This window comes from Tachypleus tridentatus, chromosome 8 (genome assembly GCF_004210375.1).
Source record: "Tachypleus tridentatus isolate NWPU-2018 chromosome 8, ASM421037v1, whole genome shotgun sequence".
Lineage (NCBI taxonomy): Eukaryota > Metazoa > Arthropoda > Merostomata > Xiphosura > Limulidae > Tachypleus > Tachypleus tridentatus.
Window position 1 is genome coordinate 117,630,397 of NC_134832.1, and position 14,777 is coordinate 117,645,173.

The 14,777-nt window shown below is 33.4% G+C and overlaps 1 protein-coding gene across 3 annotated transcripts; it reads right to left on the reverse strand.

The window, feature by feature from the left end:
• Positions 1-1,801: 1,801 nt before the first annotated feature.
• Positions 1,802-14,368, reverse strand: LOC143223303 (transcription factor 23-like). Of its 3 annotated transcripts, XM_076451105.1 has the most exons (5): positions 13,875-14,350; positions 11,301-11,476; positions 9,664-9,890; positions 6,706-6,810; positions 1,802-2,188 (listed from the first exon to the last, which is right to left on the reverse strand). In XM_076451105.1, exons 2-5 carry the CDS (start codon positions 11,410-11,412, stop codon positions 2,054-2,056), a joined length of 579 nt encoding a protein of 192 aa, XP_076307220.1. In that variant the 5' UTR covers positions 11,413-11,476; positions 13,875-14,350; the 3' UTR covers positions 1,802-2,053. The 3 variants fall into 3 exon arrangements, with proteins under 3 accessions (XP_076307220.1, XP_076307222.1, XP_076307221.1); XM_076451107.1 differs by lacking the exon at positions 6,706-6,810 and having other exon boundaries at positions 13,875-14,368; XM_076451106.1 differs by lacking the exon at positions 11,301-11,476 and having other exon boundaries at positions 13,875-14,367.
• Between the last annotated feature and the right edge of the window lie 409 nt (positions 14,369-14,777).

The window sequence follows — 14,777 nt, forward strand, 5'->3', positions numbered from 1 at the left end:
TTAAATCTCTCAAATAACTTGAGTTTCACTTTCAATGTAGAATTAATCCATATAATTCCAGACTAACTCCACATAAAATATTTATTATAAGGAGCTTTCGAGTTTAGCCATGAACAATTCTTCAGGTAAAACAATTTGTAAGTCTAATTGACAAATCATAGAAAAGAATGTAAACAACATATAACATGCAACAATGATTATGTTTTAAAACTGATACAACAGCTGGGAGGGTATACTAATATTGTGGTTGGTTATTATAAATATTGTGCTATCTCCAGTGTCTGCCACTCATCAAGAGACATTAATATGTGACACAAATCTTAGGTATTCAATGAATTATAATTCTAAATGAAAGAGCCAGTTTAAAAAAAATTAATAACTGAGTAAAATAATATAAATGGAAACACAAATATTGAGGATTAATTTTAGAGACATGATACTAAAATAAAATCAGGATATGATGTTATTTATGAAGATATTTGATTCCATTAGTTAACGATATTTTTTTCTGTAGAAGTCACAATTAAAATATTATTTTATTATAAATGTAGTTATTCAAGATAATATGGGGTAAGTTATAAAAAGTTAATATTTCAATAATTCTCAGAGTAATAACTAATTCAAAATAATACAACTGAAAATCTGAATGTATAGCAGCAGTACGAGATTCACTTACCATTTTTAATCTGAAATTTTAAAACAAATCTTGTTCAATGAAATACTTAAATAACTCAAAAACTTGCAGAAGATTAAGTGAAAATTTTTAATAAACTTCGAATTGTGTGTCAATAGATAAAAATGCGACACCTATACGAGTGTGTATTGCGGCCTGGCAAGGCTCAATGATTAGGGCGTTCGACTCCCAGTCTGCCGGTTCGAATCTTCGTCACCGTACATACTCGCTCTTACAGCCGTGGGGGCGTAATATGTGTGGTTAATGCCACTATTATCTGGTAAAAGTAGTAGTTTACTAGATGGCAGTGGGTGTTGCTGACTAGCAATTTTGTTTCTAGTCAGTCTGTCATTGCTAAATTAGGTCAGACTAGTGCAGATATTCCTCGTGTAGCTTTGTGCGATATTTAAACCATACTTATTGTTCTTCCGTTTTATATGAAAAGTATATTCGTATTTACTTGCTTTCTTTAAACAGTTTTGTTTAGCAAACGTTATATAACCAGCTTATTGTGTACGTTATTTTCAGCAAAATTAAATAATATATACGCTTTCAAGTATGATTGGTTGTTTTTTTCATGCCATTTATCGAGTGAGGGAGGCTAAGTAAGGTTTCATAAGAATCGGTCTAGGAATTCGCCACTTATAAGTTTTGTTTGTTTGTGTTTGAATTTCGCGCAAAACTACTCGAGGGCTATCTGCACTAGGCGTCTCTAATTTAGCAGAGTAAGACCAGAGGGAAGGCAGCTAGTCATCACCACCCACCGCCAACTCTTGGGCTACTCTTTTACCAACGAATAGTGGCATGAGCGCACATTATAATGCCCCCACGGCTGAAAGGGCTTGCATGTTTAATGCGAGCGGGATTCGAACCCGCGAATTACGAGTCGAACGCCTTAACACGCTTGGCCATGCCGGGCCCACTTATAAGTAGACACACATACACACAGAGTTTTGTCAAACAGTGGTTTAGATGTATTACAGAGTGTTATGATGTATCAATAGTCCTTTTTATTGATATATATGATATTTTAAACGAATCTAGAGATATCTTATTTTTTAACTTAATTAAGAACTTACACGTGGAAATTTCTGTATAATTTTGACTCACAAACTTCACAAAGATGTATTTTTGTGGATCTGTGACGGAGACCAGCTCCTACGATTTTATTTAGAATCGTCCACAAGAGGCGCTCTCAACATAAATACATGTTTATCAACACAAATTCAAAATCTGAGCCGAATGTTTATAGTTTGAAGTGCTGAGGTTAATGAAGTAATTGATTATAATAAAAAAAGAAATTAACAGTACATAGAAGCACAATTCACATAATGACCATCAAAAATTGATACGACAAATACAATAAACGTTTTGTCCAAGTCACGTTTGGAACCTACAACTACTTTTTTCTTGTACCATCCTGTCATCTATCGTTAGAGTGGTAGCACTACGCACGGTAGATGAGGGGGACCAGGTCTCCGTACCAGCGTAAAGTCTTGAACGCATTGGCCATTTCTAGAGAAATGTTTAAACATATATTATTTATTGCTAACATTAGCAGAAATCGGGATACATAATTATGTAATAAAATATATACATACACATAAACTATCATACAGGTTTTAATATATTTAAAATACATACATACATACATATATATATATATACACACACATATTAAAGAAAGCGGTTTCCATAATTTTTCTGACCCACCTGAGTAGCCATTCCATGGTTTAATGGAGTGGCTTTATTGTTTTAAAACATTTTACAATCATTTTCTTACAAATAAATTTATAATTTAACTATCTTGAAGTTTTACTTTGTCTTGCTCTGCGAGTTGTTGATTTAAATATATTAGTAAAGATTTAGAATCATACATTGTTTTACAACATTCTTTTCTTACAACAGTAAAAGTTGCAAGTGCTGTAAATCCAGTGTTACAGTTCATTTTTGTATATTTATAATATGTTAGTTTTAGCGCCAAGCTACATAATAGGGTATTTGTACAAGGCCCATCACGAGGAATCTAATATTGAATTTAGTGTTATAAGTTCGTTAACGTAAAGTTGGTTATTCCTAGTTTAAATGACATAGATTTATTCATAGTGCAAAATTTTTCAAAAAACATTGTGTAAATACTTTTGCATAAGAAAAACTAAATAACACGAAACATAAAATTCGTTTTATTTTAACTTAAAAATAGATTGTACAGTTTGGGCCGAGCGTAGTCTAGTGGTTAGTGTACCGGGCTAAGTATCAGAAGGTTCAAAGTCCGCTATATAACTGTGAACATGTTTCGCAGTTTCTGCTAGGAGCACTTTATACAACTTATAATCAGTCATGATCAAGAATGGTTGTACAGGTTCCGAGTGCTGATGAGTGCTGCCCTTCCTCTAGTCGATGGTTTAAAATCGAGACGGCAGTGCCTCAACCTTGAAGTATCTGACATAGCTATTTAGCTCATGGATCGCTTAAGATGCTGTTCGGGTTAATAATACTAAGTAAAATACAATTATTTTTTTTTATAAAATAAAAAGTCTTATATTTTCAATTTGAGGTTTTTGATGCTGTTCGGGTTAATAATACCAAATAAAATACAATTATTTTTTTTATAAAATAAAAAGTCTTATATTCTCAATTTGAGGTTTTTCCTTTCATTGTTGTATCACGTAAGTTATTAAGTAATTATATATTACTACAATAAAGGTCAAGCTTACGGCGATTGGTCAGATTATGGAAAATATAACGTTAGGAACTGCGTATGTTCAGTCATAATCTTTAACTGCATAAGAGCATCCACTACAACCTGTGGAAAAATAAACTGTCCAGTTTGACCAAAGAACATTGTATAAACTCTAATTATTACTACTATGTCCGTTTGACCTGGGAAAGATTGTAAATCTAAAACTATAAGATATCAATACACGGCGTTCTTCTCAAGCAAAGTTTTATTATTTTAAGCTACTTGTTTGTTTGTAAATTAGTGACAAACTACATGATGGACTTATCTGGTTGTTTCTATCATGGATATCGAAACCCACTTTTTAGTGTTATTCTCATTAAGAATTACCACTAAGCCAGGGGCTGAACCACTTATTCTGCTGGGCAACGTATCTAAGAATGACATGTGTGTGTGTGTGTGTCTACTTTAACATCATGATTAGTAGATGGATCAGTTGATGAAGTGTCACCTCCAACAAACAAACTTTCCAGCAGGTTATTTTCGTAAAGGTAGTGTTTAGTAGGTGGAACAATTGATGAAACGTTGTCTCCAACAAACAAATTTTCCAGCAAATTGTCTTCTTTGAGGCCATGGTTTGTAGGTGGAACAGATGATGAGACTTTGTTTCTCACAAACAATCTTTCCAACAGGTTTTCCATCCTAAACCATTTTTACAATACATGTGTGTCTTATTTGAAGTTAATGCTCAGCAGATTAACCAGTTAATGAAATGTTAAGTTTACCAGCAGGTTATCATTTATAAATTATTTCTGTTCATACTTGTGTGTGTTTTGTTTGCAACCTGGTACGATTTACTGACTTAATAGAGTTTATATCTATGTATATGTGTACACATCTACATACCCATGTACATAATTTCAAACGACGTCGAGGCTAAAAAAAAATACCTTAACATATATAAGAATGACATTTAAAACTAGGGTACAAGCCATAGTGGGAATGGACTCTACTTGGAGAGATGTCTACAGCTACAAGACCCAAAAACGGTGAAGAAATATGCGTTACATCAAATTTAACTTAAATTTTCGTGTCTCCATAGAGCTCACATACCTACATGGACAATATAATGAAGCCTGAGACAACTAGAGCAATATATATTTATAGTTTAAAAAAAATCATTTCAAATTTTGATAATAGAATTTGTCACCAAACTTCTCGTACCTGTCAGCCCTTCAAACCTGGAGTTCTCTCTTTCCGGTGTTTGTTATGTATATTGAAGTTTTGGCTCGGATTACCCACTAAACTGACGATAATTTTCTTTACAGAAAACAGAATTAATGGAAGTGGGCATTTTTTTCAGAACTTAGAAAAAAAAGAGACTAAATATAGTGCAAGAAGTTGTACTACAAACAAATACTCACACATTAAACAGACTGGGCCTAAAATGAATGTTGAGCAGTGTTAAGTCATGTAAGTGTAATTAAGAAATATTCTTTTAAACTTCCATACTGAGTGAGTGTGTGTTTTAGCAAAGCCACATCTAGCTATCTGCTGTGTCCATCAAGGGGAATCTAACCCCTGATTTTAATGTTGTAAATCCGTAGATTTACCGCTGTACCAGCGGGGGACCCATACTGAGTAACACAAAATCCAGTGTGGGACTTCTCATCTTTGAAGGTAAGGCAAAAGAGGATGTCATTATGACTCCTAACATTAACAGAAGCATTTGGAGGTTGTACAGAAAAATACAACTATCATATAAATTTGGAGAAAGAATGAAATATAACAATAGGTTACATTAGTCGAGGATGAAGTGGTACAAGCCTCTTGTCTCACCTTTTGGATATCACGATCGGTTTCAATTCTGTGTTTGTCTTCCGTTAAAAAAAAATTCTATGCTCTCTCTTCTGGAATACCAGCTGACCCCATTATAAAATTAATTTAAAAAATATTTAAATAATAATAAACTATAATTTTGGAAACAAAAAAGCTAACGCTCAAAATCTTTTTCTTTATTAATTAATAAATGAAACTTGAATAATACAATTTGTTTCTTTTTACCACCTAAATTAAGTGTATCAATTTGACGCAAACTAACCGCATATTGAAGCTGCTGAAAATAACAAATATGTAAGTGCTGCCATCTACCGGCACCAACGTATACAAATTATTTAAGGTCAAAATTTTCCTGCTTCGGGAAACCTATGTCACTACCGAAATTCTGTATTATAATGTTTGTCACAATGAATACATTGTAGAAAAATAGGCACATTTATGTTGAAGAAATCGAACTTTTGGAAGATGGCCTGCTGACATGAAATCGTTCAAACCCATCCAATATTGAGTATAACACAAACTTTGCTTTAAAGATTATAAGTGAATTACTGATATTAGGTTTTATTATACTGATATATGGTCTTGTGAGATTGGAATACTAGGTTCAAAATACTATATGTTGGCGGTATCAAGCCCAGCGATCTTTCTTTGTTAGAGAAAACACATGTATTTAGGTTTTATGTTAATAGTTTTCTACTTCACAAGACGTAACTACCTTTGTACAGTGTGCTATAGATGCAAATTGGATTTTAGATTGTTAGTGTGGGTGATTAGTTAAACAATTTCAAATACAGTTTTTTTTATGAATTTCATCAGTTTTATTCCTTTAACTAACTGTTGTAGTAAAGCTCGTACAAACAAAAATGTTACGTGTAATTTTTATTTAACTCATTATTTCCCCAAAAGCCTCCTCATATCACTAAACAGCATGGCCAGGTGGTTAAGACACTCGTCTCGTAATCTGAGGGTCGCGGTTTCGAATCCTCGTTACACTAAATATGTTCGCCTTTTGAGCCGTAGGCGCGTTATAATGTGATGGTCAATTTTACTCTTGTTTGGTAAAAGAGTAGCCAAGAGTTTGCGGTGGGTGGTGATGACTAGCTGCTTTACCTCTAGTCTTACACTGCTAAATTAGGGACGGCTAGCGCAGATAGCCTTCGTGTAGCTTTGCGCGAAATAAAAAAAATAAACACTATATAGTAGTGTGTTGTCTGTTAGTCATACAGTAGAAACTAAAATGACGTCACATAAAGGACCCTTTACAATGAAATTTGTACTGCCGTAACTTCAGTAAAATACGCGCGTGCCGTGAATCACGAGGAGAATTATACACTCTCTAGAGTACAAAACAGTATGACATATGAACTTAAAAAGCAAGAGATATAAATATTTGTTAGATTTAATTTTGGTTTTATTTACTTTTGTGAAAGAAGACTTTCGAAAACTCCGCGAAAGTACGTTTAGTATACATCTTTTTATAATTGTGTAAATCTAGTATGAACAAGTAAAATACCTTAACAGGACGTAAATAGCTTCCTTCCCGAATATGATTTTGTAAGCATTGAGAAAGGTTACTTCTTCCATGAGGTACCACTTCATTAACAAAATCGTTGGACGGCTGAAAATTAAACATTAAAAAAGATGTATAAATCAAAGCAAGCTCACCACATGCTTTGTAATAATTTTAAACATATTTTGTTTCATATTATTTCAGTGGTCTGCCTTAAATAGTTTTAATATGAATGACAAAAAAAAAAGCACCCATCACACACACATATTTCCATAATGTGACAAGGGTTACGACAAGGATAAGCCTCAAATATTTGGACAAACTTGAGATGAATTAAAGATGTGTACGAATTGCCAAGAAACGATATTGTATAATTCTAAGCTTTAATAATTAGAGAGTAACCAAAACTAAATTTATAGACTTTCAGTTAACCTTCATTCGTGACACGTTGGAAACATAAAAATCTACTAACAAACATTTTGTTCGTTTTTTTGTTAAGCACAAAGCTAGACAATAACCTATCTATATTGTGCTTACTACAAGTATCAAAACCCAGTTTTTAGCATTATAAGCCATTAGACTGCAACAACAAACTCAGTGAACGAGGGTATGAGGCGTCCAATTCACTATTTCGAGACATAATGCTCAAAGTTACCGTTAAGCGTTAGTTTCGTTCGGAGTTGACTTAATGTGTTTTTTTTTTACCGACTTTCTCGCTCACATGAGCCCTCATTCATGGCACAGAAGCTACAAAATTGAACAAGCTACTCTATCAAATTTCACTTGAATTGGTTAGTCAATTTTTTGTAACAGATGCCAGACAAATAACTCTACAACTCAGTTGTATGTGAACAGTGTACACGTATATCTAATTGTATATATACATATAGATGTTTTTCAACTTTCTAACTTTTCAGTATGAATAATAAATGAAACATATTTGAAAACACGAAAAACTATGGAAGCCTGTAGGTAACAATAACTTTTATTTTGCTTTGTTATTTCAATATCAACTGTTTCGTCTGATTTTGATTTGATAAATTTAAGACTGTAATTTCTACTTCCCAATTTTATTTTGATTTTTTAAATTTTTTCTGTTTTTTTTTTTATTTTCATATTGTATGAGAAAAGTGTTGAACCAACACTGGTAAGGTAGGCTTATGTTTGTATACCACATTATCCACTTTAATCGCCATTGATTACACTTTATTTTTTATTGTTTTGCTTTCATCGTAAACAGAAGGCAAATTATTCCGTACTTGTTTTTTGCCAAGTATTAGTGCGCTAAAAATGACTTAGATCAAGACGTATTCCATGTAGCAAAATAGCGAAACAAGCAACACTAAATATCTAAATAGGCCTATTATGAATTGAGATAAGAGACAGAAGTAGGCTTAGCCATTGTACATGATAATACCTGTAAGAATATGTATTAGCTGAAACTTTAACGTGTTTACTTGTTTTTCTGTTCTAAACTCCGTCAATTATGTTTTCTTAAAGATTTTGAATTTCCGGTCAATTATGTTTTTTGTTTTTTTTTCTGTAATCAGATTTTTTGTTGTTTGGAATTAAGCACAAAGCCACATAATAGGCTATCTTTGCTCTGAGATTTTTTTTGTGGACTTATTACAATCAACAGTGATTGTTGAATGATGGTATTTACATGTTTTATTGGATATAGTTTATAAACTTTTGATTGCTATTAAAGTCCAAAATTGTAAATATATTCATTGATGCCAAGGCAGGGACAAAAATAGCTAAAATATAGCACCGCTTTATCTGCTACCAGATATCTTCACCAAAGGATAGTAGAAAGTTGTACGTCTTTCTGTTTCATCTATAACATTATAATAAAAGCTAAGAAAAATACTTTAAATTCCAGCTAAATATAATTATACATATCATGTCTATTAACCCTGAAGAAGCCAGAAAGGCGAAACGTTGGTTTAAATAAGAATATGTTCTTTTATATTTATTTGGAGTGTAAGGCTAATTGTTTCTTAACTTTTATAAGCATGTGCAAATCCCTCCAGTATGCACTATAAATTTTGAAAACAACAGCTATAACAATTTATGTGTTTTACATGACGTTATGGAATGTGGTAACGAAATTAAGTTCGAACACTTTAACATTCAACTTTCAAGGTAATGGATGAAACAATATTAACAACCGAAGAGGCTGTGGTCATCCAAGACTTTAAAGCCTGAAATAAACATCATGCAGAATTATTTTCATATGTTAATTAGAAGACGCTTATCACACAGGTCATTATATCTGTATTATTGTTAACGGTTAATTATACCCATGTGACTGATATCACAATTCATTCAGGCGTCGCTAGGCGCTAGCACATTTGACAGTGCCCTGAATATTTTAAGCACTTAGAGACGCCTCTGATCAGGTCTAACTTGTTCCGCTTTTTCCTTCGTAGAATACATTAATGACCTCGCATGGTTATTTTCAGCACACTGATAATTCACAACAGAGTAAATATAGAACAGTTATGCATCTGTTTATGATGGAAATAAAATGATAGACAATTAAAGAATAACGAATGACGACTAAACGGGGTAATATGGATATATATAAACATAAGCCTACCATTTTCAACATTGGCTCGGCATCTTTCACCATTTTGTCATGTGGCTGGACAAGGCACGTGACTTTACACGTAGAAATAACAAACAAACGAAAATGCAAAAATCTGAATAAAATTAAGATATCAAACTTACATTTTAAAAATAAGATTCAAATTCAGAAAACTAAAATTTCAAGAAAAAATTGCAAATCAGGTGAAACAAATGAGGTTGAAATAACAAACAAAACAAAATTAGAAATCGATATTCCCTGCGGGATTCCGTAGAAAACAGATTTAATCGAAATACTTTTTAGTTTTTTAAACATCTGCATCGTATCATTTATTTTTATTCATTACAACAATAAAAGTCAATATAACTTACAAACATGTCTTCTTCGCCAAGAATCCTCGTTAAGTGAGATATATATGTAGTGGCTAGAATAAGTACGTCTAGTTTGGAAAGTTTGGTGTTTGGTGGAACATATGGTAGCGCTCTTTGAAGAGTTTGGAAAGCGTCTCGGAGACTCCTGACTCTTGTTCTTTCTCGCTCTGCATTTCTAGAGGTACTACAACCTTTGGGCCAACTTTTCTTTCCTTTTACTACAGAAACTAAAAACGACATTGTGACGGTTAAACAGCTAAACGCGAATGTAATTAGTGAGGACATTGAGTACAACAAATATCAATAATATATAAATCAAAATTTAAAAATATATATTTATATTCAGACAACGCGAAAGCGTTGTGACAAATATTTGACATACTTTGTGTACACATAAGCTCGTATACTTTTAAATAATGTTTAAAATTCACGAACTATCATGACATCATGGAATTTGTTTCATGGCGTTTCAACAAACTTGTTAGTTTAAAATACTTTTAACGTTAAACTCAATGACCGTGTGATAAACTGTATTCAGACCATTTCTGGAATTATTTTGCATTCAGTAGTCAGCAAAGAACATATAACTGAAATATTTTATTACTGTTAATTTTTTAATCCAGGTTTCATTACAAATTTCAAAAAATTTTTTGCTGTGATACTTTGATCGAATTTTAATGCTATGTTTAATTATTGTTAAGTCTAAAGCTGTATAATGGGTTATCTATTGTGCTCAGCTCGAGTATCTAGACCCTGTTTTAGCGTTATAAACCCTTACACTTACCACTGAGCCACCACGGGCTCGTTTTTTCAAAGGAAGGTATACCTGAAAAACGATATCCTGTCTTATTGATACTGTATGTTTGGTTGATCACCATGAAAACATTATGCGAAGCTTATCAGAAAAAAAAAAAAAAACAAGAAGAGGGAATCACGTGGTTTGAATATAAAAACAAACAAACGAAGCCAGTTCTTTACCGGCAGGCATATTTCAGCCATTTTTATGTGTGAAAACCTTATCCAGAGAGGATAATGGATTTTCATATTCTTTTATACTTTTATCATTTGAGCTACTTTTGAAAAAAAACGTAAAACCTGATAAGCACAGATTAGCACGATTAAAATGTGTGTTTTCTTACAGCAAAACGACATCGAGCTATTTGCCGTATCCACCGATGGGAATCAGAATTATCGAACCCCTGATTTTAGCGTCGTAAGTTTGAAGACTTACCGCTGCCCCATCGGAGGACAGGATAGTTAAGACATACTAAATAAAGACATCACTGATATTCTGTATTTTACGCTACAAAAGACATTATGCCCTTACCAAGTTCTAAATTTAGCACAATATGTAACTTTAGAATTATCAACATGATCCAAATGGATTCCATCAACATTTTAAACAAGCCTCTAAACAAATGACTATCTGTGAGTCCTTGACGTTGTTGGTTACATAACCCATAATAGTACCGGAATCATAAAACAAAGAAAGAACACGAGAGATTCTAAGAGTTAATTTTTACAAATGTTAGAATGAGAAACTTCTCATAAAGGTTAAGCAAACGTAAGTTCTTAATATTTCTGACTTTCTTTTCCATAATGTCTACACAATTTTTACAAAATGAAGTCAGGTTTACCCTTTTTTTTAGTTATTTTAGATTTCATCGATGAAACGTAATTCATGTTCAGAAATCCACCCTTAGATGATATCTCGTTTAAACTCATCCTCCCTCCTAACGTCGAATTCATCACGAAAGCAGTACTTCTTACTCTCAGACAAAACACTTGTATATTCTGTTCAGCCAGACTTCATCTAAATAAAATCATTTCTTGTAAAAATATTTAAAAAATTGTCTATCAAACAGTCCATAAAATAATCAAATAACACTTTAAAAGAACGAATGAATGTTGTCAAACCTTATTGTTGGTGTTGTTGTAAAGTGATATTATTTAGTTAATAACTAGCGAAATAACCTGGCTTCGCTCGAGTTGTTAGGTTGATAATGTGTGTATTTTGAACCAATTTCAGCATAAAAGTATAACCTATATAGTTTTATTGGTACAGAACATGACATAAAAACAGTTGTTCAAACGTATTGTTACCAAAACGTACCAGCTTTTCTATATATTATAAGGAACCACTTCTTTTCTGTATGGTTTTTTTCCCCAGTTTGCCTCATTAAAAAGATGGGCGCACCTACGTGGTTAAGATAAATAATAATACTCACGTGCTCACCCTCAGGGCCCACTTAGTAAGGATGCAATATTTTAGGTTTCTAGTCTCTTTCTCTTGGAACTAGGCCCGGCATGGTCAGGTGGGTTAAGACGTTCGGCTCTTAATCTGAGGGTTGCGGGTTCGAATCCCGGTCGCACCAAACATGCTCGCCCTTTCAGCATTGGGGGTGTTATAATGTTACGATAAATTCCACTATTCGTTGGTAAAAGAGTAGCCCAAGAGTTGGCGGTGGGTGATGATGACTAGTTGCCTTCCCTTTAGTCCTATACTGCTAAATTAGTGACGGCTAGCGCAAATCGCCCTCGAGTAGCTTTGCTCGAAATTCAAAACAAACTCATTGAACTACGGTGGTCACATTTCTTTTCTGTGTGATATTTCGCTAGCTTGTCTCATAAAACAATGCACAAGCATATGCGCGCACGCACAAGAATAAGTAATAGTTCCCAGTCACACACCCTCAGGGTCCACTTAGTATGGGTGCACAATTTCAGGTTTCTAGACTTTTTTCCTTCTTGAAGTTATAGCTGTCACACCCAGTGACACATCGTTTTATTATAATAGATGATGTGACCATCCACCCCACACTACCCACTTAATGACCCTCACTCTGATAACCGTAACCCTGTGAATACGATTCAGTGTCTACTATGTCTATGGTTTTTTGTTGGGTTTTAATGTTAACGATAACAGGTTTTAACTTTATTTAACCACTTAAAATAAGTGGCTTTCTACAGGAGGATATTTTACCACTTACTTAAAATCATAAATAAAAAGATGTAATTGTAGTGACATGTTATGCAGTTGATGTGAACGCTCTCCAAAACGTCATCTCCGAAACTAGATAGAGGGCAGTAGCAGTCTATAGAAAATTACAGATCAACACGATGCCTAAAACTTTAGTTAATGGTTGCGATGTTCTTTTCTTTTTTGTACTATTCGACAGGATTTTGGCCACGTTCGTTTCGTTCGGACTTTTCTTGCAAAATCTTTAACAGTTTCCGTATCAACAATAAAGAACATGTTGTACAACGAGAAGGACAGTTTTATTTTGCTGTCTCAATGAGGATTTTCTGTTGTAGGTTATTTCCCGCAATGTGTTTATTAAACAATTTAGAGTAACTTACTTTAAGTATATCAAATATACAACTGTATTGTAAGCTTATTCAGAAATGTTACGTAAAACTGTACACAAAGACGAATCAACGTAATTCACCTCTAACCTTTTTATACAGTAATTAATACAGTAGAAAGCTGGCTTCTACTATATGTGAATTTATAAGAAATACTTTTTCTTTTTTAGTTCGTTTCTCGTCACAAATTATAGGGGCCTTTTAGATTAAAAATAATACAAACTATGTCACCTTTTTCAGTTTTTCGTGTTTCATTGTGTCTTTTGTATTTTAAAATAGTGCACTACCTTATTTTAAGCTGGGCTGTATTTCTTATTCAACTTATGAACGTCGACTTTTATTTACTGTCCCCCCGGTGGTAGAGCAGTATGTCTGCGAACTTATACCGCTAGAAACCGGGTTTCAGTACCCTTAATGGGCAGAACACAGATAGCTCTTTGTGTAGCTTTGTGGTTAATAATAAACAACAAAAAGTTTTCCCTTAAATTAAAATCGTAAACTGATTCACGTACATTTAAGAATAACTTAAAATCAAATAATTTCCAAAACTGCTGGTCTTTAAACGTGAGAATGTTTGACAAACTTGTATTAAAATAAACGATAGTGTAAATGTTCGTTCAACATTTGTCAGAGTTTAAATTGTACAATCAAAAATTTCAAATATATATTCACGACAACCTAACTTAGTTAAATCAGATTGTCAGGAGACTTAAAGACAAAATAAATTAAGTATCTAACAGCAATCGTTTATGGTATATCACAGTATATTTATTTTATTCGTAATGTAATAGAGATTTGTCTGTAACGTAGGTTTATAATATCAAATCGAAATCCAGTTCACTTACCCACAGACATGCCAACATTTACAAACTTTCAAAGTATTTTGTAAATAAGATGAATTTCAAGTTCTTGCTTCACTTGTTGTAGTCGTAAGTATTCGTAATTGAGCTGCATGTGGAGAGTATAGTACAAAGAAATTTAATCAACTGTCTATTACATGGCCTCATATAAAAATGTTCGTGGCAAGCACAGTTCTCTCCACTGCGGTAACCTAACCTTGTTAAGGAACATTAAGAGCCAGTTTTCACTGACTTTTAAGCTGACCCTTTATATCAGTAACCAGGGTGAGCTAGGTGCCGACGGTATACTCAAAATCACTAACAAGTAAATCAAAATGCATGTCTGCGCTAAGTGATGGACTTAGCAGTTTGTTACTGACCTCACACTGGAAGTACAGCGAGAAAACATTCTCTGCTTTTTTAATTACTCAAAATGACGCCATGACAGAAACAAAGAGTGCAATCGTAAAATTGCCGTTCCTTCTAAGTGACCCTTCACGATCCTTGCTATGTAAACCGTTCGCGCCCAGCTCACTTCTGACTTGAGCACGTGGCACGAGCCGCGCTTTCAAGAGAGGTGATATGTTTCCCTTTGACAGGATCCTTATCGAGATTGAGCGATCACGTGTGGGTCGGATGTCAGACACCTTCCAATTAAGGAATTACATCCTAATTTACAACCCCGTGAGAATGTCTCCAGCGTCAAAAAGCAATTTTTTATAGACTACCTGACCATGTTAAAGAAAGGACTAATATAACAAACACCCAGACTACCTGACCATGTTAAAGAAAGGACTGATATAACAAATTCCAGATAAGAAAATAAAATACATTTATTCTGTTCTCTATTTGTTTTCTCTCTATATCACAATTGAACCTAAACTATTTTTCGTATATACTATTCTCTAT